The 22,065-nt window shown below is 51.0% G+C and overlaps 1 protein-coding gene across 12 annotated transcripts in view; it reads left to right on the top strand.

Moving 5' to 3' along the window:
• The window catches only part of Auts2 (activator of transcription and developmental regulator AUTS2), a 1,084,317-nt gene that overhangs the window by 991,980 nt on the left and 70,272 nt on the right, over positions 1-22,065 (top strand). For all 12 annotated transcript variants that reach the window (XM_047534433.1, XM_047534435.1, XM_047534429.1 and 9 more), the window contains one exon: positions 14,786-14,837. In XM_047534433.1, coding sequence (XP_047390389.1) covers positions 14,786-14,837 — 52 coding nt within the window. The remainder of the gene's footprint in view (positions 1-14,785; positions 14,838-22,065) is intronic.

Below are 22,065 nucleotides of genomic sequence, written 5' to 3'. Positions count from 1 at the left end.
ATTATCAGTTTTTCCCTTCCCTATAAAGAAGTGTAACTTTTTGTCCCAGAGGTGATGATATTTCAGCAGTAGGCGAAGCAACCCCCTTTGCTCTGGCAGAATTAAATGTGGCTGCTCAGAGCTGTCATGACCTAAGGAGAAAGCTAAGGAAGTGTTAAGTGAGTCGTAAAAGTGAATCAACATACCTGCTGGTATGTAAATTTTAGTGTATTCCAGTGTGAGTTTCTTGGCATTTGTAAAGCAAAATCTGGGAAGGGGTGCTCTGTCCCGGCTCTGTGTGTGTGTGTGTGTGTGTGTGTGTGTGTGTGTGTGTGTGTGTATAAAATATGGAGCCCTCCTCAAAGTAGTAGCAAAGCTTTCCCATCAGATGTGCCCACCCTCCTTGCTTATGATCATCCCCTGGTTTGGAGTTGCCCTGCTCTGCCAGGTGGGGCTGGGAGGGCTTGGTTGCATAACAGAAGGTTGCAGTGGGTTCTCTTGCATGTGCGAGTGTTTGGAAGGAGTGAGGGGTGAAGTGATGGAGCCTGGGGCCCACGCCACCCCAGCTACTTTCAGTTTCTATTTGAAACTGAAATCACAGATGAGCTGTCAGATGGCAGCTGTGCATTTGGTGGAAATGAGAATTCCAGATTTTATGCTAATTTGGATTCAGGTTCCTTTGAACCTGCAGTTTATGGGGCTGTGCTTAAAACTGCAATCTGTTTTGGATAAAAGAAGGGATTACTAAAGACTTTCGGTTTTGCAAACATTCCCAGCCTCCAAGAGAGAAGGAGGAGGCCAGATTCTTCTTTGACTGATATTGTCATGTTAAGTTTCCTTTACTTTGTCAAATAGAAAACTTTCCCTTGGTTTAGCGAAGATGTTTCTTGTGTCAGGAATGTTATCATTACTTTATCGTCATCGTTGCTGTTGTTCGCTTTACTTCAGTAGCACTTTCTCCAACCTCAAGGTCCTGACATGGCCTTGCAGTCAGGAATGCTCATGAATGTGGCTCATCCTGGCCGGCGCTCACCTTCTTTCCTTCCTCTCGATGCTGGGGCCAGACAGTCATTTCAGTGGCCCATAGCTTTGTAACGAACCACAAATGTAGTATCTTAAATCACAACAATTCTGTATTTGCCCACAGTGTTACTGTTTGGACAGGAGTATGCACACAAAAGTCCTCCCTGTTACCCTCGGTATCAGTCAGGCAAACTCAACTGCAGCTGGAGGAAGTGTGGGGAACATGGCTTATATCCACAGGGCGAAGATGGCTTGTATTCCCTTGGTGGACGAATTGTTACTGGCTGTGGGCAGGGAACACAGGTCTTTGGTCATGAGGCCTCAGTTTTCCTCCATGTGGGTCTGTTTGGGCTTCCTTACAACGTGGTGGGTGGTTCCAAACATGAGGAAGCAGAAGTTGCTGGATCTTACTACCTACACTCTAAGGTCCCAGAGTATAACTCAAAACAGTCATAGGTCCAGCCAGATTCCAAGGTATGTGTTCGACCCTCTCATGAGAGGAATGATTTGCACATACAGCATTATTTGGTGCTATATTTGGAGACTAGCAATCACCATGGTTGATATGGTTGATGTAGTGTTTTAGCTAGTCTTTTTTTTTTTTTTTTTTTTTTTTTTTTTGGTACAGGGGATTGAACCCAGGGATGTTCAACCACTGAACTCCTAGACCTTTTTTTTTTTTTTATTTTTAGAGAGGGTCTCACTAAGTTGCCCAGGCTGGCCGCACACTTGGGGTCCTCCTTTCTCAACCTCCCAAGTCTCTGGGATGACAGGCATGTGCCACAGTGTCCAGCACTAGTAATCATTTCCAGGAGAGAATTTACCTGTGCTCTTGTGTTAGCCTTATGGGTTTCTGCATTGTGGAATCCAAAGCTGGTGGCAGTTTGTGGAAAGGACCTCACAGTTTTGTTCATGTCTGAGACATTGTCTTTGTTCTCTTCTGTTCTGGTTGGCAAAGATCTGGTCATGCATTCACTAATGTGTTGATCTGACCCACTTATGGACCCCTCTCCTGCATGTAAGGCATGATGCTAAGAGGGAAGACAGAAAGAGAGAGAGAGAGAGAGAGAGAGAGAGAGAGAGAGAGAGAGAGAGAGCGCGCACATACTGTCCCCCCGAGTGTGCACCTACAGACTGCTCTCCAAAGCAGCTTCCTGTTCCAAGTAAAGAAAAGTGTGCCCCCAAAGGAGAATTGCACTGATTGGGGGAGCCACGAAATAGGCATATGTCCTGCGTGGGCTTAGATGTTTCCCTTGGGACACCTTCAAGAAAAGCTGTGGATGGGAACAGAAGAGGACATTTCTGGCATAATTAATTCACATCCAGCACTGGGAAATGGAAATTATACCAAACCAGAGAGAACTTACGTAGCAGCAGTATGTGATCATAACAGCTGGTATTTGCATACCAGTTGACCATTTACAAAGGATGCTCATTCGATCCATAAAGCCATAGAAAAGGAGGCCCTTGGAATGGCCATTTTCGAGTTTCCCACTCCATTTCAATAGCATGGAAGAGACAGGGAGAGAAACTAAGGCCAGAACAAGAGTGAAAACTCAGAAACGTTCAGTGAGCTTTCAGGAGATTCAAACTAAGGGACTTCTGGAGCATTTTGGGGTCCGACCTACTGTCCCAGCACTGTCCCAGCACTGGTATGAGTCACCAGAACAGTGGAAGCAAGTGTTTGGTGACTGCCCCAGAAGACCTTCTGCAAGGGAGTATTTGGACCATCAGGCTGTTCAGTAATGACACTTCCAACGACACTTGCAGGTACCATATTTCCTGGAAGAGGTGGCAGGACCTGTGACAGAAGGTTGTAGGGTGGCCACTGGCCAGTGTTTCTCCGGATGTCAGTGGTCTTTCACACTACAGGACCTGTGAAGGTCAGCAACTCACCCTCACACGGCAAGGAGAAGCTGGACCATAGCCTCTCAGATCTTAGATATCAGAATTCATTTTGACCTACAGCTTTGGCCAAAGGGGCAAGAAACTGAGACCCGGCCACAGGGAGGTGGAGCAGGGCATTGTGAAGGTGCTGCACCCCGCGGAGCCACCCCGGGTTAGGGAGGGCTTCATCCCGGGCCAGCTCACGTTCGCTGTGTCAGTGTCCTTGTCTGAGCGAGGGGCATGTCTTGACTTGCCTCAGGAGGCGTCGATGACATCCCAAGTGTGACTGCTTGGGGAAGAGCAGCGTCACACAGGCATGCCTGGCAGCATCCTGGAGAGCCGCTGGACCTTAGAACCACAAACATCACCTTTGGGGAGGATTCGCAGCCTGTGCGCTCTTCCTGGTATTGGAGTCACCAGTTCTTTGGTTGTTCTCTGTGTCCCTTCCACTTCAAGGCACTGTAACAAAGATGAGGATCATGTTTTGAGTTTGATGCAGTCCTAAAACAGCAAACCTTTCCCTGAGACTAAGGGAAGCTAAAAATGAGGGTATTTGATCAATTTAAAAAAACGTGGGTACTCAGATCAGACAGATGAATGGTCTTCCCTCAGTTCAAAACTCAACCGGAACTGTAATGTAGATGGGTGGCTCGTCTAGTGGTCCATGTGGACAAGGTGCTCAAACAATGATACCTCTTCCAGTACCCATGGCAGTCACTCTGGCATCCAACTGCAGAACTTCTAGGTGGCTTCAGGGGACCCTCTCTCCCCCACAAATGGTTAAAAACACTTGGGAGTTCAATCTGAAGTGGCTCAAATGCCTAGTTATGATTAGGCATTTAAAGAAAAGGAAAAAAAAATGATTAGGCATAACTTCCAGGGAACCAGAAAGCATGAGCAGTTCCTGGGCAGCCCCTCAAATTCCACAGCAGATGTTTCTAGTGTTGCCCCGTAGTGTGTCTGAGCAGTCTGTGACTGCAGGGGTGGCCTCCCTGTGGGGCCAACTCTCCCAGAGCTGTGTCCATGCCTGGGAGGTGCAGGGACAGCCTCCCCTCCCCAGCCAAACCCAGCCTCCATCGGCACCATCTCCGCAGGACTCAGTCTACTTCCGTGAAGGGGAGCTCCTCCCTGGCCCTCAGCTGCCAGCAGGTCTTAGGCTGGTCCAATCAGCAGAGGATGGCCACAGGATGGGACAGGCCCCTTCCTGCCCCCACTGTTGAGGGTAGGTGCCTGACAACCTAAGCTAAGCCGGCCCACTCTGAGTGTTCCGAGGCGAGTACAGGCGTTCTTAGGTGTCAGCGGTGCTCCCTGCGCGGATTCGCCTCGCACCACCTCCTGCGAGGGTGGCGATCTGAGGTGCAGAGGTGGGACGCTCTGTCCACCTCACACCCGTATAAGGGGGAGTGGAGCAGGGGCCAGGATTTGAACCCAGTGGTTCTTTCATCAGTGCTGAGCTCTGAACCACTACTAGACCAGCTTCCTCTCAGTTGTCCCCACACAGAAAAGGCTGGTACCAGCCGCAAGGCCCTTGTTGCCAGGTACCCTGGTGTGAAAAGCGACTGTAAATTGTTGATGGAGCAGTTGCTAAGTGCCAGGTGTCCGGCACGCGTCCTGCGGGGTTAGGTAGTGCTGGCCACGGTGCAGGGTGACATTCTAGCACTAGCTCTGATTCAGATGCAAAGGAGGCCTGGCAGTGTTCTGTCCCTCCTGAGATCGCCCAGCTCTGTTGATGGAGAAGACTTGAGCACATTTCCTTCCAACTGTGAAGCCGGGCCCTAACCACCAGGCCAGGGAGCTGGAAGCTTAAAACCCAAGGAGCCTACTTCTGAAGCAGACGTGAGAAGCTGCAGGCCAAGGCAGCCTGGGGAAGCGGCTTGCTGGGGTCTCTTTTCAATTTAATACTCTACTCTGCTCGCTTTCTTGTCTTCAGTGACTTACATACGCATTTCGCTGGGCGTGGACACACCCGTTAGTGCATGTAGACATTTGTACATGGTTTTTCATTGCAACTGCCTTCTTCTCCCTGGCTCTGCCCACGATTTCTTGTGAAGGTAGTGTGAGGAGTGAGGCATTGGAGACTTGAGCAGGTGACCGAGGCAGGTGAACACCTGGACACGTGGGAGCCACAGCAGAGCACAGACTTGAGGTCGAGCGCAGTCCCCTAGACCCCACGTTACACGCGCGGCCAACAGCACGTGGGATGAGAGGAGAGAGCGGAGTCCAGGTCAGAAGCAGACCAACAGGACCTGGGGGGCAGGAGGCACGGGGTCCTGCCCATGTCTGTGAAGAGTCAGACGAGCACCCACAGCTGTGGGCGACTCCAGGGCAGAGTGAATTCATTCTTTCTTCCCACTGCCTTTCTTCTCTGGGTTGTCAGATTCTGAATGTTAATATTTTAATGTAGACTTGGTGGTTAAGTAAGATATATTTTACGTCTTTTTTTATGTTTTTTTCCCTGTTGTAGTTTATAGTACACTGTGAAGTTTGAAAGTAAAATTCTTTTTCTTGACTTCTACACTTGGAAAATATTTATTCCCCCCTGCGTCTCAGTAGCATGCGTCATAAACTAACCCAGTTCGGCTTATTTACTTCCCTCTCGCTGCTGCCCCGTGATCAATTGTGGCAACATGGTGCCAGAATGGAGGGCTCTGCTCCGCCGCAGCAAGAGCATGAGCTATGGCTGCCTCCATTCTGAGCCACGAGGAATGGAGCTGCTTTTAAAATCACCCTTTCAGAAGGGACGGGATCTGGGCAGAGGGGGTGGGGCTTGGGGGCCACCTGAAGTCGACTAAGCACGTTTTTCCCTAAGACACTAACCCTGCTCCGTAGTTGAAGAGGGATTGGCATGCACAGGAGAAATCCCTGGGACCCTGAGAGGGTTTTAACCTTGCGCTGAAGAGCATGGAAGGCAGAGTGTGAGGAGGCAGCAGAGGCAAGAAGCCGGAGAGCCGGACAAGAGGGTTCCACTGATTCCTGGTGGCAGGCACCTTCTCCATTCCAGTTCCTTGCACTGGGATGTTTGGCTGACCAAATGAGCAAGAGTAGTCGACACCAGAGTCAAGTGCAGGTCCCTCTGGACTCCTTGGCACGTCCCCTCCGCTTGGCCAGTTACCCAGACACTTGTGGGGTGCATGCAGTCCTACTGGGAAGCTCATTCTCCCTCCTCATGCATCTGATGAGAGGCCCCCAGTACTATGCTGGCCACAAACTCCAAGACAGAGATTCTCTGCCAGAAACCAGGTCAGTTCAGAAAGAAGGCATGGCACAGTCACACAAGGGCATAGTCACACAAGGATCACGTCTTCGCAAGTAGGTATGTGGGACCAGACCCCTGACACTGGTCTCGTGCCGGGGCTGCTGGGGCCGGCATGAGTGTAGGTGACTAAGACCTAGTCCTTGTGCAGTCAGACCCAAAGTCAAATCGAGCAGAGACAAACTGTGCTTCTACCCGAGTAGGACATCATTTTTCTGGTCATAAGCACAATGGCAGGCCTTTTAAAACTGGAAGTGACAGTTTAACATGTCGAAATGACATGATCCGGTTGCCTGTTGTTTTGAGAAATCGAAGCCCTTACTCATATGAGGTTCAGCTCATTGATTTGAGGTTCGACTTTATGATCTACCAAAAAGATGCATATCAGCAATGTCCCTTGGCCTTCGCGTCTGACTTGCCTGGTGCTCAGGTTCCAACCCGTGCAGGGGGACTGCTCAGCAGTGCTGTGAGGGCAAGCTCTCCCGCAGAGGTGGTGCAGGCCATGGCGCCGGCTGTTGGAGACTACTATCATGGCTGTGTTCACGTGACTGCTTGCAGTACTGTGGAGGTGATCCCCATTGAGAAACACCAGCGGAAGGCATGGCATGGATATTATAGCATCCCAAAAGATATCTTTATTTTGCTGCTCTCCATAGTGATCAAAAGAAACATGTCATCTTGAATCACAGTGACTAATTCCTGTATCCTACTTAGCAATTCTGGGTACTGTTACTGACAATAGTCCAATAAAGGGGAGGACCCTGGTCATCTCATTTTGCACACAAGGAACAGAGGCTGAGACCCTAAGATTCATATGTGGTCTTCTGGTTTAGCAGTGACAGGGCCATCGTGTCAACCAGGGACTGGCTGCAAAGTTCCAGCCCCTAAGCCCTCCCCAGAAACAGAAGGAAACAGATTTTTCAGAGCTGAAAGAACTTCAGAGTGAAAAGGAATCAAGTCTCCTGGAGTCTCAGAAATAAGCCAGGTGTGGGGACATTTTTCCCAAGACCAGCTGAAGAACAAACTTAGGGTTAGCACTCCCCTTGGGTGCTCTTTGCAAACTAAGACATAATTCAGCAAGAAAGACCTGAAGAGTTTGCGAAAGACTCCCCTTCCTGTGAAGACCTGAGAACCCAGCACATGCTCTGTCGGCCATGTTTGAAAGTTATTATATTTATGAGAAGGACACAAAGAAATAAGGACATTTCTTAAGGTAAAAAGCTCAACAGAAGGCCAGAGTTTTTAAGGAACATTTTCCCAAGCATGTTTAATGTAAATCTGATCATTTGTGATACAAACTGAATAACATTTCAAGTTCTAAAATGTTGCCATTTTAGATCGATTTGGAAATTCCTTTGGCTTTTCAACCTGATTTGTCTTCAGATGTGTCTGGAGACTTGAGGATGTACTTGAAGTAGCTTTCAAAAACATCAGTGAAGCTGGTCACAAACTTGGCTAAGATCTTTGGTCACATGTTAAAAGTGTTTCTGGAAAGACTGTTGAGCCCACCCTTCTGCTCTCTGCTACCTGTTGGGGTTCCTGCTCTTGAGGCCTTGCTCTCCTCAGAGCCTCCTGAGAGACTGAGGGTGCTGGTGGACCACCTGGCTGCCACAGGTACGATGGCTTCCAGCCTTTGACTACTGATCTTCAGTGAGAGCGCCAATAAGGGGCCAACGGTAGAGTCTCTGCCTCGCCTGTCAAAGAACCCTCCTGAGTCTCAAAAAGTCAGGTTTCTCACCAGGATTCAGTCATAGACTAAGGAAATACCAGATTATTTTTTTCATCCTTTTTCCTACTTTTGTTTTTCCAGTACTGTGAATTGAATATGTTACCATTTTTATTTCTATCTATCTATCTATCTATCTATCTATTTATTTTGGTACTGGGAGTTGAACCAGGGATACTTAACCACTGAACCACACCCCCAGCCCTTTTTAGTTTTTATTTTGAGACAGGGTCCTGCTAAGTTGCTTAGGGCCTCGCTTAGTTGCTAAGGCTGGTCGTGACCTTGCCCTCCTCCTGCCTTGGCCTCTCGTGTAGCTGGGATTACTTGCATGTGCTGCCAAGACTTACTCTTCTTTCCTCCTTCCGATGCTGTGTGTGCCTGTTGTCCTCACCTGTGCGGAGCAGGGCTACTGGGAGACCAGTCAGAGTGGGCTGGGACTCTGGAGAGAGGTGGAGCACTGTAGCCCGTGGGTTGATAGGTGCACCGGGTGAGCCAGGGCAGCCCAGGGCATCAGTGCTAAATGTGGCCACTGCGTTCTGTGGACTCCCCAGAGGCTTGGTTATGGGCACTTACAGGTTCCTCCTGATTACAGGTAATCAGGGTCCAGGAACACATGCAGATCTTACCCAGGCTACAATCTGAGGCCTTATCTCTGATTATTGTCGATGACATGGTACTTGTAACAAATGGCAGCTGATAAAAGCACCCAAGAGGGCGAAGTGGCTATTGCAGTTGGTCTGCAAGCTGTCCACACCTTCTCGAGTCCCAGTTTACCCCGGGAGGAAGCTGGCAGGAGCTCAGGGAGTTTCTACCCTGTAACACCGATTTTATTAGAGCAAAGAGATAAGAAAAACCTCCCATTTTGATTACTCCAAAAGAAACATTTTAATGTCTTTTCTTGAAAATTGAATGTTTGCCTTTCAGCTCTCCTGGCGTTATAGAAACAGCTCCAGAACCAACATCCCAGAGCTTGAGGGCCTCAGCTGGTTTTGTAACACCTTGTAAGCAATTGGAAAATCCATCTCCAAACTTCCACCTTCTGAGGTGCCTTTTTTTTTTTCTGACCTCTTTGAAAGTAATAATACCAAAAAAAAAAAAAAAATTGTTACCTACCTTAAGAAATACTTTCCTAACACTTTATAGTGCTGCTAGTTTGGGAAGGGATAAGACTAAAGAGAGAGGGCCTCTTAGTTCCAAAATCCCTTTAATTAACAAGGGGGTCAAAGTATGCCATGCAGCAAGCACCCCTTTTTTCTGCTGGAGGAGTTTTTCAGGGACACCATGAAATCAAACAGTGATGGATGTGCAACTTCAAAGAGGTGAGGACCCGACGGCATTCCTTCAAAGCAATTTCCATGTCATTTGTATGTGGGGCACATCTCTCCCAAGCCCTGTTCCTCCTCAGCTTCCCCAGGCACACTCCAGCCCAGGCTGGCACTGGGAGGAACTCAGGAACCGGAAGCTTCCCTCTTGCTCCCCTCTTGGTGTGGGGCTCTGTCTGACCCCCACCCCCAGGTGCAGTCTGGGTCTTGTGTGCACTGGGAAAATCCAAGTAGCATTTCCTCTAGGCTAAGGAGAGAAACCCCACCAAGCTGAGCAGGTGTGGAGTTAAAACTCAAGGCGTTTTCAGAGGGTCTGCCGGCCTCCTTGCAGGGCCTGGTTCTTCTCAGCACCCGTGGTTAATGTAATGAATAAGGAGGCTGGGGCTCTTTGGAAGGGACCCACCAGGCTGAGCAGAAGGGACCCGGATGTGTTCTGGTGGAAGAGGGTAGTTAGGAGAGAAGGGTCAGGGTTCTCTATATGGTCATTGGGACCCTTTCTCCCTGGGGAGGCACTTCACTGGACACAGTGAAGATAAATGGCACAACTGGTGTCCACAGAATTCTCTCCATACATTTATTTGATGCATGTGAAAGGAACAGGCTTCACTTCTGTGGACGTGAGGTGCACAAATGTCAGATGATTTGAGGCATGGGGCGGGGGGGGGGGGATTGTAAAGGGCAGGTTATGCCCTATTATCCTCGATATCTAACAAACGGTTCTGTCTCAGCCATGATGGGATGGAGCCTAGATGAAGCCCTTTCTGTTGTTCTGACACCTAGACTCTGGACCCCTCCCCCTTCGTTTTCAACTATGAAATTATTTTGTACCGCGCATCCACTATGTGACAAGCCTTTTGCACAGTTTCCCCTTGATCCCCCACAACCACCCATCTAACTTGCTCTTTGCAAATGTGACTAGCCTCGTCGCAATTCAACCCCAGGCTGTAGGCCTAGTGGCCTTTCTCTGCCACGGCGCAATCTTGGAAGCGACAACTGCGGAGAGGGCGCTGAGCGCTGCAGTTCCCGCCGCGCCCGCCCGCGGGGAAAGCGGCCATGGGGACCCAGGGCCCGCGCCGCGGGGGGAGCAACAGCTGTCGGTGTCGCGCCCGGGGACTGCGCCCCCGCGGGGCAGACCCGGCGCCGGGGCCGAGAGGAGGGGCGGCGAGGGGCGGGGCGCGCGGGGCGGGACGGAGGAGGGGCGGTGGCAGCGGCGGCTCGGGCTCGACGCGCCGAGAAGTCCCGCTCCGAGAGCTGCGAGCGTCTGGAAGAGGCGCGCTCCACGCAGTCGGGGAGTAAAGTCCGGAGCGAGGGCCCCGCGCCGCCGCCCCCTGCCGCCCCCGTCCAGCCAGGGAGCCCGCGGCGCCGGCGGCGGCCGCCGATGGAGTTCACTTGAGCCGCGCACGGCGGGAGAGGCAGGCGCCCGCGAGCAGAGCGCGGGCCGGAGCCCAGCCAGCCCCAGGCGCTCGCCCGCCCGCCCGCGAGCCGCGGCCAGGAGGCGCCGCCAGCGCAGCGCAGCCCGCCCGGCGCCCCGGCCGCTGCAGCGCCTCCCGCGCCGCGCGCCGGCGAGATCGGCACCAAATAAAGCCTCCCGGAGCGGTTCCCTCCAGCGCCGCGGTGGCGGCGGCGGGCCCAGGACCAGTCAGCCCGCGGCGCTGCTGGAGAGGCGGGACCGGCTGTCGGGGAGCCCGAGGCGGCCGCCGGGGAGAAGCCGCCGCCGCCGCGCGCCCTCCTCCTCCTCCTCCCTCTCCCTCCTCCCTCCCTCCGCACATGGTCTCCTTTGTCCTGTCGCCGCCGCCGCCGCCTCGCTCCTAGCTCCGCGCGCCGCGGCGGCGGCTCGGGCCGCTCCTCTCCGCCTCGCCCGCCGGCCCGGGACGCACCTCGCGAGCCCCCGCCGCGCCGGCCCGGCCCGCCGCGCCGCAGGAGACGCAGGAGCAGCGGGCGAGCGCGGGCCGGGCGCCCTCGGCGGGCGCGCTCCCTCCCGCCGCCCGCCAGGACTCGGCCGCGCTGGATGTGTGCGCGCGGCGCTGGCTCCCGGCCGCCGAGGCTGCTGCTCCGGTTCGGATTTGGTTCGCGTGCATCCGCTTTCCGACTTTGGCGAGGAAGGAGCGGAGAGACTTGCGGACGGAGCCGGGCTGGAGTTGGGCGTTTTCTCTGCGTGTGTTTGGCTGGTTTCCCCCTCGGGCTTTGGCGATCGCCCATCAGGAACCCTGCTAAGGACCCAAACCATGAACTTGGGGCTGACAGGACCGCTTAACCCCTGGCAACCAGGTAATGCAGCCCGGGGGGCGCGGCTCGCTCGCTCGCTAGCCGCCCGCGGTCGGAAGGGAGGCGGCCGGGTCGGGGGTCTTTTGTTGCGGCGGCCGGGCCCGCGGGCAGGGGTGGCAGGGGCGGGCTGCTGGCGGCTGGCGCGCGGAGCCCCTCCGCCACCCCCCTCTCCCTCCGCGCCCTCCCCCCGCGGCCCGGCGCCCGCCTTTGTACTTTCGCCCCTCGGCCGGCGGGGCTTGGCCCGGGAGCCGCGGCGCGGGGCCGGCGCTGCGCGGGGTGCCCGGGAGGGCGCGGGGGCCGCAGCCGAGCCCGGGCGCCCCGAGGGGCCCCGCCCGACTCCCGGCCGAGGCCTGCGCTCGCGCGGGCTGGAGGCCTCGGCGCTGCGCCGCGCTCTAGCTCGCCGGCCGCGGCCCCGTGCCGAGGTCGGGATCCCGGCCCGCACGAGGGTCCGGGGGAGGCGAAAGGAGAGCCGGGCGCGGCTGGCGGAGGAAGTCGCGCCGAAGTTCCGGGAGGTTTCTCTTTTCGGGTAGCAAAGTCTCCCTCTGCGGGCGCGGCCCAACCTGCGACCCGACGGGGCAGCGCACCCGCTGCGGGAGCCGCCGGCTGCGCGGCAGGCCCTCGCTCGGCCTCCCCGCTCGGCCCTGCTTGACTTATTTAACTTTTCTTTAAGCGCCAGCTGCGGTTTCTAGTGATTTTTTAGTGTCACGGGAAAAGACCCTCCCATCCACGCACACAAAAAGCCCCAAAGGGGGTTCGATTTCCTGAATCCTGGCCTCGCCTCCCGGGGCGCTTCCCCGAGCTGGCCAGGGAGGAAACCGATTGGCGAGCGCGGCCGTCGGCGCATCGGCGCCCCGCGAAGGCAGCCGGGCAGGCCCCGCTTCGTCCCTGCACTCCCGAGCGTCGTCGTTGGTTTAAAAAGACAAAAAATTAGCCGGGAGAATTATCCCGACAGCGGAAGGCAATGTAGGCATTTCCCTGCAAATAACAAAAACGAAAACGTGCCCACGGTGCAGACCCAAGGAGCCCAATGATCTGTGCAAATGCTTGAGAAGTGCAAGTAGAGGAAAGTTCATCGAGGAGAAGTGAAGGGTATTCGTGGTTCTCGCTTCACGCCTCGGCTGAGAAGCTCGGCTCTGACTTTGTAGGACGGTGGCCGGCACAGCCTGAGCCACCTGCATGGGGAAAGGGATTCCTAAGCCTTTTTACGGGGAGCCAGAGGCGTGTTTTCCACGTCGGCCTTTTGAAACGTCCCATGCCCTGGTTACAGGAGGCGGCATTTCAGGCTTTGTGACATGTCAGTAAATTAAAGGGCTCAAAAATCTTTTATTAGAAGGCACACTCACTCCTAAGGCCTCGAATACCTTGTCAGACTCACCTCCTTCATAACTGGCTGGTTGGCATCTTAATGATCAAGTCCTCAAGTTCGGTTCAGACAGAAGGACCCTTATCTGCCTATCAGAAGACTGCAGAGCCGCGTGCAGCTCATAATGGTGGCAGTCCAAGAAGGGTCTGAGTGGCAGAACCAGAGGGCCCGCTCTCCCGCACCATGTACAAGTGAGGACTCACCGGATCCTTTTCCTTTCTCTGCCCGTGTTTCTGATTTGTGGGCGGCAGTCATTTGTTTACTATTTCTTTGGACCTGTAAGAATCAATCATAATAGGTAATCCCTCCGTTTTTAAGGGTTATTTCACCTTGGCAAAATGATTTAACAGCTTTGTTTTTCCTTAAAAAATACCAGCTCCAGTTTATTTTTTAAGCCATGAAAGGACCAACCATTCCAGCCGAATTCCAAGCTATCCTAAAAGATACTTTCTCATCGAAGAATAACGAAATACTCACATTGCTAAGTTTTTAGCTGGGAAACTCGCATGCTTAGAAATCCTCCTGAATGCTGCAGGATAACAGCACGATTTGTGTCATTTTTGGCCAACTCAGGAGTCGTGATCTGTTTGATGCATCACTTGTTTCTCCCCCCATGCAACACTTTTTTGGCAGTTGATTTTTATGAAAAGCTTCTGTATATTTAGTTTTATTTAGTTTTGTTTAAGATGTCAGGAAAACTCTCTATACTTTTTGTTTTTCCTGCAGAGGAGGAGGAAAAGTCCAGGGTTTATTTTAAACTGTATAGGTGTGTGCAGTTGAGTACTTACTTTGCACATTCGTTTTTTTTTTTCTTCGATTCCATTAATCTTATTAACCATCCCTATAGATAGAGATTAAAATTAAAGTAAAGGGAAAATAGCCGTAGTAAAAATATTTCTTGTCTTTTTTATCACCTGCACGGAGAACTAGAACATGTCCCCCGATATGAACTGGAGTGTTTCATCTTTGTCAGTATAACGTGGAAAGACTGAGCAGAATATCTTCTTTGTCCCCAAAAGCCAGCCCCAGAGTGAGAAAACGCTGTACTTGGGATCCGCTGCCTGTGTTCTGCCCTCCCTGCGTCTTCACCGTGGTGTCTGGCCTTGCATCGCTTGTGAAGTGTGAAGGAGGGGTGTTATGTCTTTAAGTGGAGATACACCTTCAAATTATGTAGTACATTGCTTCATTTTAATTTTTTCAACTCCTAGAAATATTCAGTGCTTCTGAAACATTCCAGCATTTTCCACTAAACCGACCTAATGTTTATTTTCCAGAACATTAGTGTATAATTTAAATTGGCTTTCGTCTTGCTATTTAAACAGGCTTATTTCGCTTTCCTCAAGCCACTGTAATAATTAGCAGACATGAGCTCTAGAAAATGGAAAGGAAATCAAGCTGGTGACATGCATGGTGACAGGGTTTGGGGCACGTCAGCGCGTGTCTGTTTGATCACCAAGGTCGTCCTGGTTCCTCTAAGAAACAGGGATCTTCAGGATCACCAGACGAAAATTATTTTCTGGGAGTATTGGCTGACACTTTAGTGAAAAAAGCTGAGCATTAAATAGTAGGCATTTCTGATTTGTGGAAGAAAATTGAAAAATAGGCATGTCTACAAGTAGCATGCAAAAAACACCATTTCCAAAATAATGATCTGTCAGCGAAATTGGAAAATCATTATGCGAATGAGCTGAATTGCTTTTTGTATCATCTCATAGAAACATGTTTTGCACAGATAATATGTCTAATAAGGACACATTTTTAAAAGCAGATTTTTTTTCTCCAGCAAATAGCTGCACTGCAGCCCTCTCCAGCAGTCGGCTAGCACCACCTTCTGGATGATTTGGGAAGTGCTGCTTCCCTGTTAGCCGTCCTCAAATGGAGTGAAATAGCTTACAGTCACGGTATTGATAATGGGCTGACGGTGTCAACAACGGTCATAACCCTTTCCTACCCTTCTTGTTTTTCAGGCATCAGATGCCAGCTCTGAAAAACTCTTCAACACTGTAATTGTAAACAAAGGTAAGGCTCCTTCCTTCTTCTGAGTGGTGGCTTTTATAACATCCGTCTCCTCATCGTCAAAGGGAAGGACACCATGTGGTCTTTTGCTTTCCCTTCTGGAGCTGCTGTTCACGTTCTGTGCTTTTGCTTGAGACCGAGCTGAATGTTTGTGATGCATTAAGAGCATCTTAAGAGAATATGCTGAATCCTGATTTAGGAATCCACTACTGTCTGTGTGACTGTAACTTCCTGTGGGAAGCTGTAAGCGAGGAGGGCGCGCAGACTCCTTAGCTTGGTTGTGGCTTGCCAGCTCCCTAGCAGGGAGACTCAGCAGTCCGAGCATAGTGCCCACTGCAGTGACCGACCCGTGATGTTTAGTATTCACAGTGCTGTGGCCATAAACCAAGCCTTACTCTGCTGTGGGCTTTCTGTAAAGTTAATAAATGAACGAGAGGGCAGAATTTAAATATGCACTATCCCATTAATTTCTTCCAGACCTCGATCTGGAGTAAGAGAGGCTAATGATATAGCAGTACATTAAGGGAGGACTTATCTTAAATCATTGCCAGTAGGCTTCTTGGCAGTTTTCATTTGTAGCAGTATTGTTGGAAATAATGAAATTTAGGGGAGTCTCTAATCACAGACTCTGAAGGTGTATAATTTGAAAGGTATAAATTATACAAACTATTTAGTCTTTGCTTTTCCACTATAGAACCTGATTTAGGGCCTTGCAGGATAATTGCTAAATAAAGAAGATGAGCTGCCTGTGATAATTTCTCTCTGTCACACCGGGGCTCTTGGTAGCCCTGGATCAGAGTGGGTTCTCTTCAAGGGGACTGTGAGGCCATTGCAGCGTTCTCTGGTGCCTTGGCTAGCGTTTTTGCTAGCTGGTGAGTAAGACATTTCCAAGTGCAGTTATTTTGACTCCCAGATTATTTGGGAATTTGAACCAACTGCAATTTTAAATAGTACATTATGTTTAGAGTTCCCTTGAGGTGTGTGTGCTTATGTGATTGCTGTTACTCCCAGAATTACTGTCATATTGAATTTTATCTTTTTTTATTGCATAATAGAGTTCCAGTTTTATATTTCATCATATTTTTTGATGGACTGAAAGTTTGTATAAATTTGTTATCCATAATGCTAAAAGCCCAATAAAAGAAGATATGTGCAGTTCCTAGCAGACAGTGCTCATGCGTAAAAATGCATAATTGTTTACTGCTCATTTTGATGAGGGGAGAGGCTGGGCCGGCCGTGGGTCATACTGTGAGAAAGCAGGATGTCCGAGGGAGACTGAGGCAGGACAGGGCACCAGAAGAGGGCTTCTGGGACTCCATGACCCCCAGGATCAGCCACAGGTGATTCCTGTCTTTCTTTCGCTAATTCGCTATAAAAAGCTCTGGAATGTGTTTCCCCTTCCTGGGACCTGCCCTGCGGGCAGGCTGGCACAAGGGCAGTGCCTTGGGCTGCCAGCGCCCTGAAAGACTCCTCAGGGCCGGAGGGTGGTAGAGAGCTGCTCCCTGCCTCCCTGCTTGCTGCTCCCAGTCAGACGTTTCCCACATTCTTATTTTTGTTTACTTACAGAGTGTGATTTGTGGCATCTATTTGGTTGTGAATAGTCATCCCCTGACAGGGTGCCTTTCTTCTGAGCTGCTTTTCTGGGGGTGATTTAGTTGCCTTGAAAGGATTAAGGTTTCTTTGTGTACACTAAAATCAACACAGGCTTTTTCTAAGCTTTGCTTGGGAAACCATACACAAATAAGCATTTTAGTTGATGGCAGATTATTCCTTTGCCCCTTATTTCCATCAAAATGGCCTTTCTTTTCTCCTCCAGAGTTTCCCCTTAATGCCTTATGCTAATTCTTGTTGGTAACATGAATGACAAGAGCGAATCAGTGCAAATCCAGGTGCTGCAAAGTAGACTGCCCGGTACCGCACCCCTCCCTGGAGAGAAAGCGATTAGGGGGAGCAAGGGGGAGCGTCAGGGCAGTTTTGTTAAGGGGATTAGTATTCAAACTGCTAAATATCAGGAAAACAACTTCAAAAGGAGATTCATTGTGCAGCAATAATGTCAATAATTGCTTCAAGACAGGTGCAGAGAGTCTCGTTATGTGCTGGGGTTTGGTCTGTTTTTACTCCGGGTAGTGGCAGTGTTTACTGGATGGATGGTTGACAAGGCCTTCAAGGAACTGTCAGCTTCGAGCACGTCAAGTTCAAGCTGTCCTGCAAAACAGCCTGCCTGCCTGAAAGTCAGGTCTCCTGTCTTTGTCCGGTGTCTTTAGCCAAGAGCAATAAAAAGCATTGCAAGAAAGGGCAAATTTACACCAGGTAACCAACACTGCTGGGAAGATCTTCAAAGCCTGGCTTATTGAGCAGTCTAACAAGAGTGTGGGGAGCTGACACGTGTGTCCCTCCACCTCCAGATGTTTAAAGCTACGTATCAACTCTCCCTCTCAGAAACCTGGCAGTATTCTGGCCTTACAGAAGCGTGGCTTTAAGCTCTTGGTGAGATTATGCTGCTGAGCCTGGTGGCGGGCAGATTCGGTCCATAAAATTTCCCTGCGGGAGGGCAGTGCTAATCTCACAAGCTGATTGTGGTGGGGGAGCAGGGGGTGGCTTTGATGTGGGGCTTCGCGGTGCTGGAGACCAGCTCTGGGCTGAGCAGCAGGCCTGGCTCAGGCTGCTCCTGAGCCCGAACGGGTCATTTAGCTCTAGGTCAGGATTGTCAGTCATAATGAAACCAGTCCTGGGCCAGCATCTCCTGATGGGGATAGAACAAGGAACTGGAAAGGGTTGGAACCGTGGGCGCCGAGAGTGGGTTTTCTCTAACATAGCCACGGTTTTGTTTTGACCTGTGTTGTGGAGTCCTTCCAATGTAATGGAGAGCTAGAGGGTCTTTCTTTTCAGGTGTTCCAAAACGTTGCTTTCGGTTAATACCCTGTACTTCCCGTTTGAAAGCAAGCCTCAGGCAGCACGTGGTTGCATGCACACACGACTTGCCCGATGAGGGCCAGGCACTCACAGGCAGTGTGGAGTCGGGCCTCTCCGTCCCAGGGATTCATGTTATAGGGATGAAAAATAGTTTAATCAAGGTCATGATTGCCTTATTTAATCTTTATGTATTTAAATGTTTATAGGATGTTCATGTGAATTTTATGAATCCTTCTGTCTTTGTGACTCAACCATCTGCCAAAGAAAAAATTAATTTTCTCACTGAGACCAAAACAGAGAGACTGCCTCACTGTCCCTGTTTGGCTGGACAAACTGCCCTAAGAGCAGCAGGTCCGTGCCCCAGTTCCCTGAGCATTTACTCCTGCGAGGGCCTGGCCGGTGCTCTTGCCCTTCTCAGCTGCTCCAGGATCTCCTCTCCCCAGTGGCCTTGCCACTTCGCTGTGGAGACAGAAGTGCAGGAAACAGACTGCTTGCTGCTGCCGCCCAACCCTCCTGCTGGGATGGTCAACTGCTTCTCAAACCCCTGGACACTGCAGGGCAGAGCTGCACAGGAGAGGAAGCAGGAGGGAAGGCCCTCCTGGGAGGAGGAACGGGGAAGGGCCAAGGGTCAGGTGTCCTATGGAGCCTTCTGCTCACTAGGCACCAGCCCTGGTGGTGGTGCCACGGTCCCCACTGGGGGAGAGAAGGCCCTGGGCCCCCACCCCTTCTTGCCTCCTCTGAGGACTCACCCTGCAAGCTAGGTGAGCCGCACGTGGAAGACCGGAGTGCCTGAGCTGTTTGCCCTTCTTTCCTTCACCTTTGTCTCCGTCGTAGAGTTGGACCCTCCTGGGCAAGGCCCTGAGCAGCAGGGAGGGAGCTGTGCCCAGCCAGTGGGCATCTCTGAGGGGCTGGAGTGGGGAATGGTCCAGCTGGGAAGGGCCTCTGATCTGCTCCCTGCTGAGCACCCAGTGGAGAGGGAGCAGCCACCGACCCAGCAGGACCCACTTCACTGGACAGACCAGCCCTGGGGTCACCATGATGAGCGAGCACCACGTGGAGACTCTGCCAAGGCCTGACCACGCCTACTAGTAGAGGGCTGACTCTGTCCTGAGACTGGAGCCCTGAACTTAAAGGGTCCTTTGGGTGTTTGGCAGTATGGTTTTGTCAGATCTGAGCTCTGAGGAAGAGGTGAAAAACAGGTTACACAGAGGTAGTGCTGGTTTAGTCACTAGGCACCTAGTACCTTCTTCAATGGCAGTGATGTCACCTCATGAGGTTTAGACATGAGGGAAGTCCTTGTTTCTTGAAAAAAAAAAAATGGTTGAGTTTCATTGCCACCAAGGCTTTGAACTTTGAGAAAAGTCTCTCCCCCCAAAAATAATTCCAAGCGCATGAAAATAATGTGGTTGACTATGGACTAGCTTTCTTAAGGAAAACAGTTGGTGTAGACTCCAAAGTGTTTCCAGTCATGGAGCCCAGGTCCTGGGCAAGAGCGGCCAGCTGCAGCTCTGTGCACTAGCTGTGCTTTGTCACATCTTAACTCCCAGCTAAGGGGACGTTGGTGCATCACTCCTGTATTTTTCTCCCCCTGGACCTTTTCTGTACTCTTTGAGAGGTTTCCTGGGGTTTCTAGGAGTCAGAGATGTCTGGTGTGTGGAGAATTAAATGGTGCTGAAGGGTAATTGGTGCTTGGTGGGAGACAAAGGCGTAAGGTCCCAGCACCTCCTCCCCCCAACTGCAAGGAGTGCAATCAGCCCCTTTTGTCATGGAAACTGACCTTCCTGTGGAAGCAACCTCACAGACAGAAGCTCAGTATAGAACTCTTCTGGAGAATTCTTGGAAACAGATGCTTTGCACTGCTGGTACAGAACCTCCAGCAAGAACCTACAGTTAATCCATGTTGTGTGGAGTGTTTCCCGTGGCCTGTGTTCCCATACCTGCTACCTGTTCCTCTGCAGAAGGCCTGCAAGCATGTGCTGGGGACCCTGGGTAAAGCCACCTGTTCTGATGGCTGTGGACGGTACTCTACGCAGAGGATTTCCATGGCATCTTTGGGGGCAGACCCCAGAGGGAAGGCAGGAAGCCAGATCCCAGGCCCAGATGCCCTGTGTCCACTTGAGAGCCAGTAGAGTGCACGGGATGCCTAGCGTCCATGTTCAGACTCCCAGAGCCCTGTGCTGACCACTGTGCTGGCTGCATCCTCTGAAGGAATTGTCCCTGCTGGGCAACACTAGCTGAAGCTCAGATGTGCAGCCCCCTTCACCCCTTCATGCTGGCTCTCCCGCCTCCGGAGCAGGACACACTTACCGTGGGCCATTGTAATTAAGGAAAATCCTCAAATCCATCCTCAGACCTTGAAGGAGAGTTAAATGACAAAGGGGCCCCTCCCTGGACACCTTCAGGTACTGGCCAGCCCCCTGTGACACGGAGGCCTGTGCCTACCCACAGCCTCTGGATTGTTTCTAGTTCTGACAACTGCAGAAAAATGTTGTTTTCTCTGAAAATGTATGTTTATTTAACTAGGTTTCTTTTTGCTTCACAATCTGGATTCCATTCAGTCAGTTACCACTCCAATTAACTAACAATTATTTAACATTAACAGTAATTACAGACGCCAGTTAAGCGCCTACAGATGTCAACTGTTAGCTTTGTACCTAATCACTCAATGAAATGGAGAAAGTTCAACAAACATCAATTAGCCAAGCAATTAGTATGAGTTAGGAAAGAGCATGTTATCATGTGTGAGCTGATTCAATTTATTTTATTTTGGCAGTAAAACACACACAGGCAAGCTGCAGTAAGTTCCTCAGATAAGATAAAACTCCATTGTTTCGCAGCTTACATGAGAATCCTTTCCTATCCCCGTGCATAAGTCAAAGACACTCTTGCCTGGAATTTATTTAACAAACAAAATTTGTCTCAATTACTGGGAAAGCCCAGCAATGCTCAGTCTCAGGAAGCAACTTTGGTGAATTATGGATCCCGTGCATATACTGGATGAGGAAGTGCCAGCAAACCTCAGTGGAGAAAATGATTGATTCCCACTTGAGTAATCTGCTCTGTGCGCTTCGGATTTTTACCAGTTTATTCCTGAACCTACGGTGGAGCTAGTGCAACAGTGATTTTATTAATTTCATGGTGCCTGAACTTTTGCTCAGCTGTCTTTTATTTAGCCTGGAGCAAACATGAAAGTATTTTTACCCCCTTGCTCAATCTGTGCTTTAAAAAGCAGAAACGTCTCTCTGTCGAATTCTGCTCAAGAGTCCGCCAGGGTGGTTCTGGGCCTGGATTCAGAGGTTCTCTACCCCTTTCCTCTAGTCCCCCGGGACACCCCGGCCTCCGCAGGCCTGACTTCTGTGGATCGTCTGAGCATGTCTGGATTTACTGGGAGAGTGCATTCTAAGGCCCGATTACATGAAGTGGCCCATAAATTGGTATTTGGAAATTCATTCTGCCTCCAAGAGGAAAGCTGATCATGAGAGGTGGTGTCTCTGGTCCTCTTCCTGGAAATGATAGGAGTGGAAGAAGCTAGTCCCTTGTGGAGCCTCTGTCAGGTCCCTGTGGGTCTTATGTGCAGAGTTTTCCATTGGAGTGGGCCTCTCTGCATGAACTGAGTCCAAGAGTTGGAAAACAAATACAGTGCCATTGGCATAGCTTAGGGTGAAAAGTCACCTTGCCCCTGGGCTCTTCTTTCCAATCATCCATGGTACACAGCGGCCCATCTGGACATTCTGGTTCTTGAGCGATGTCTTGGCCCTTCTACACTGATTAATAGGTCTGTTAGTCTGCTTTTGTACATTTTGCTGCAGTAACAAAATAACCTCAAAGGTCTCCAGTTGGTGTCAGCTGTAGATCAGCTGGTGCTGCCTCTTCTGGGATCCCAGGGGACCCACAGTGCATTCTCAGGTCACAGTTGTCGCATTGGCCAGAGCAGATCACGTTGCCATGCCTGCCTTCGGTGGGGGGCAGGGCGTGCACAAGAGAGGAGGTGCCTCAAAGGAAGGGAAAACAGCGCAGGTGATGTGGGCTACTTGGGCCCATTTCCCAAGGCCACCTCCTGCTGCTGGTGCATACAGGGGGAGAGGTTTGCACGGGGTGCGGGGGTGGAGCGGGAGGTGATGACATTAGCAGGCTCTTCTATTAAGACCAGGTTCACCCACTGCCACTTGCTCAGTCCTTGTTAAACTGGATCAGTTAAGTCATCAGGGAATTAATTGCTTCCTTGTAATTCACCTGGCTGAGCTTATGGCTGGCTTTGAAGGACTAATAGCAAAGCTGCTCTAGAAGGCAGAAGTGACTTCCAGGATCTGGGAGGAAT

The sequence above is a fragment of the Sciurus carolinensis genome, chromosome 18 (genome assembly GCF_902686445.1).
Source record: "Sciurus carolinensis chromosome 18, mSciCar1.2, whole genome shotgun sequence".
Taxonomy (NCBI): Eukaryota; Metazoa; Chordata; class Mammalia; order Rodentia; family Sciuridae; genus Sciurus; species Sciurus carolinensis.
This window is presented reverse-complemented; position numbering and strand designations above follow the sequence as displayed.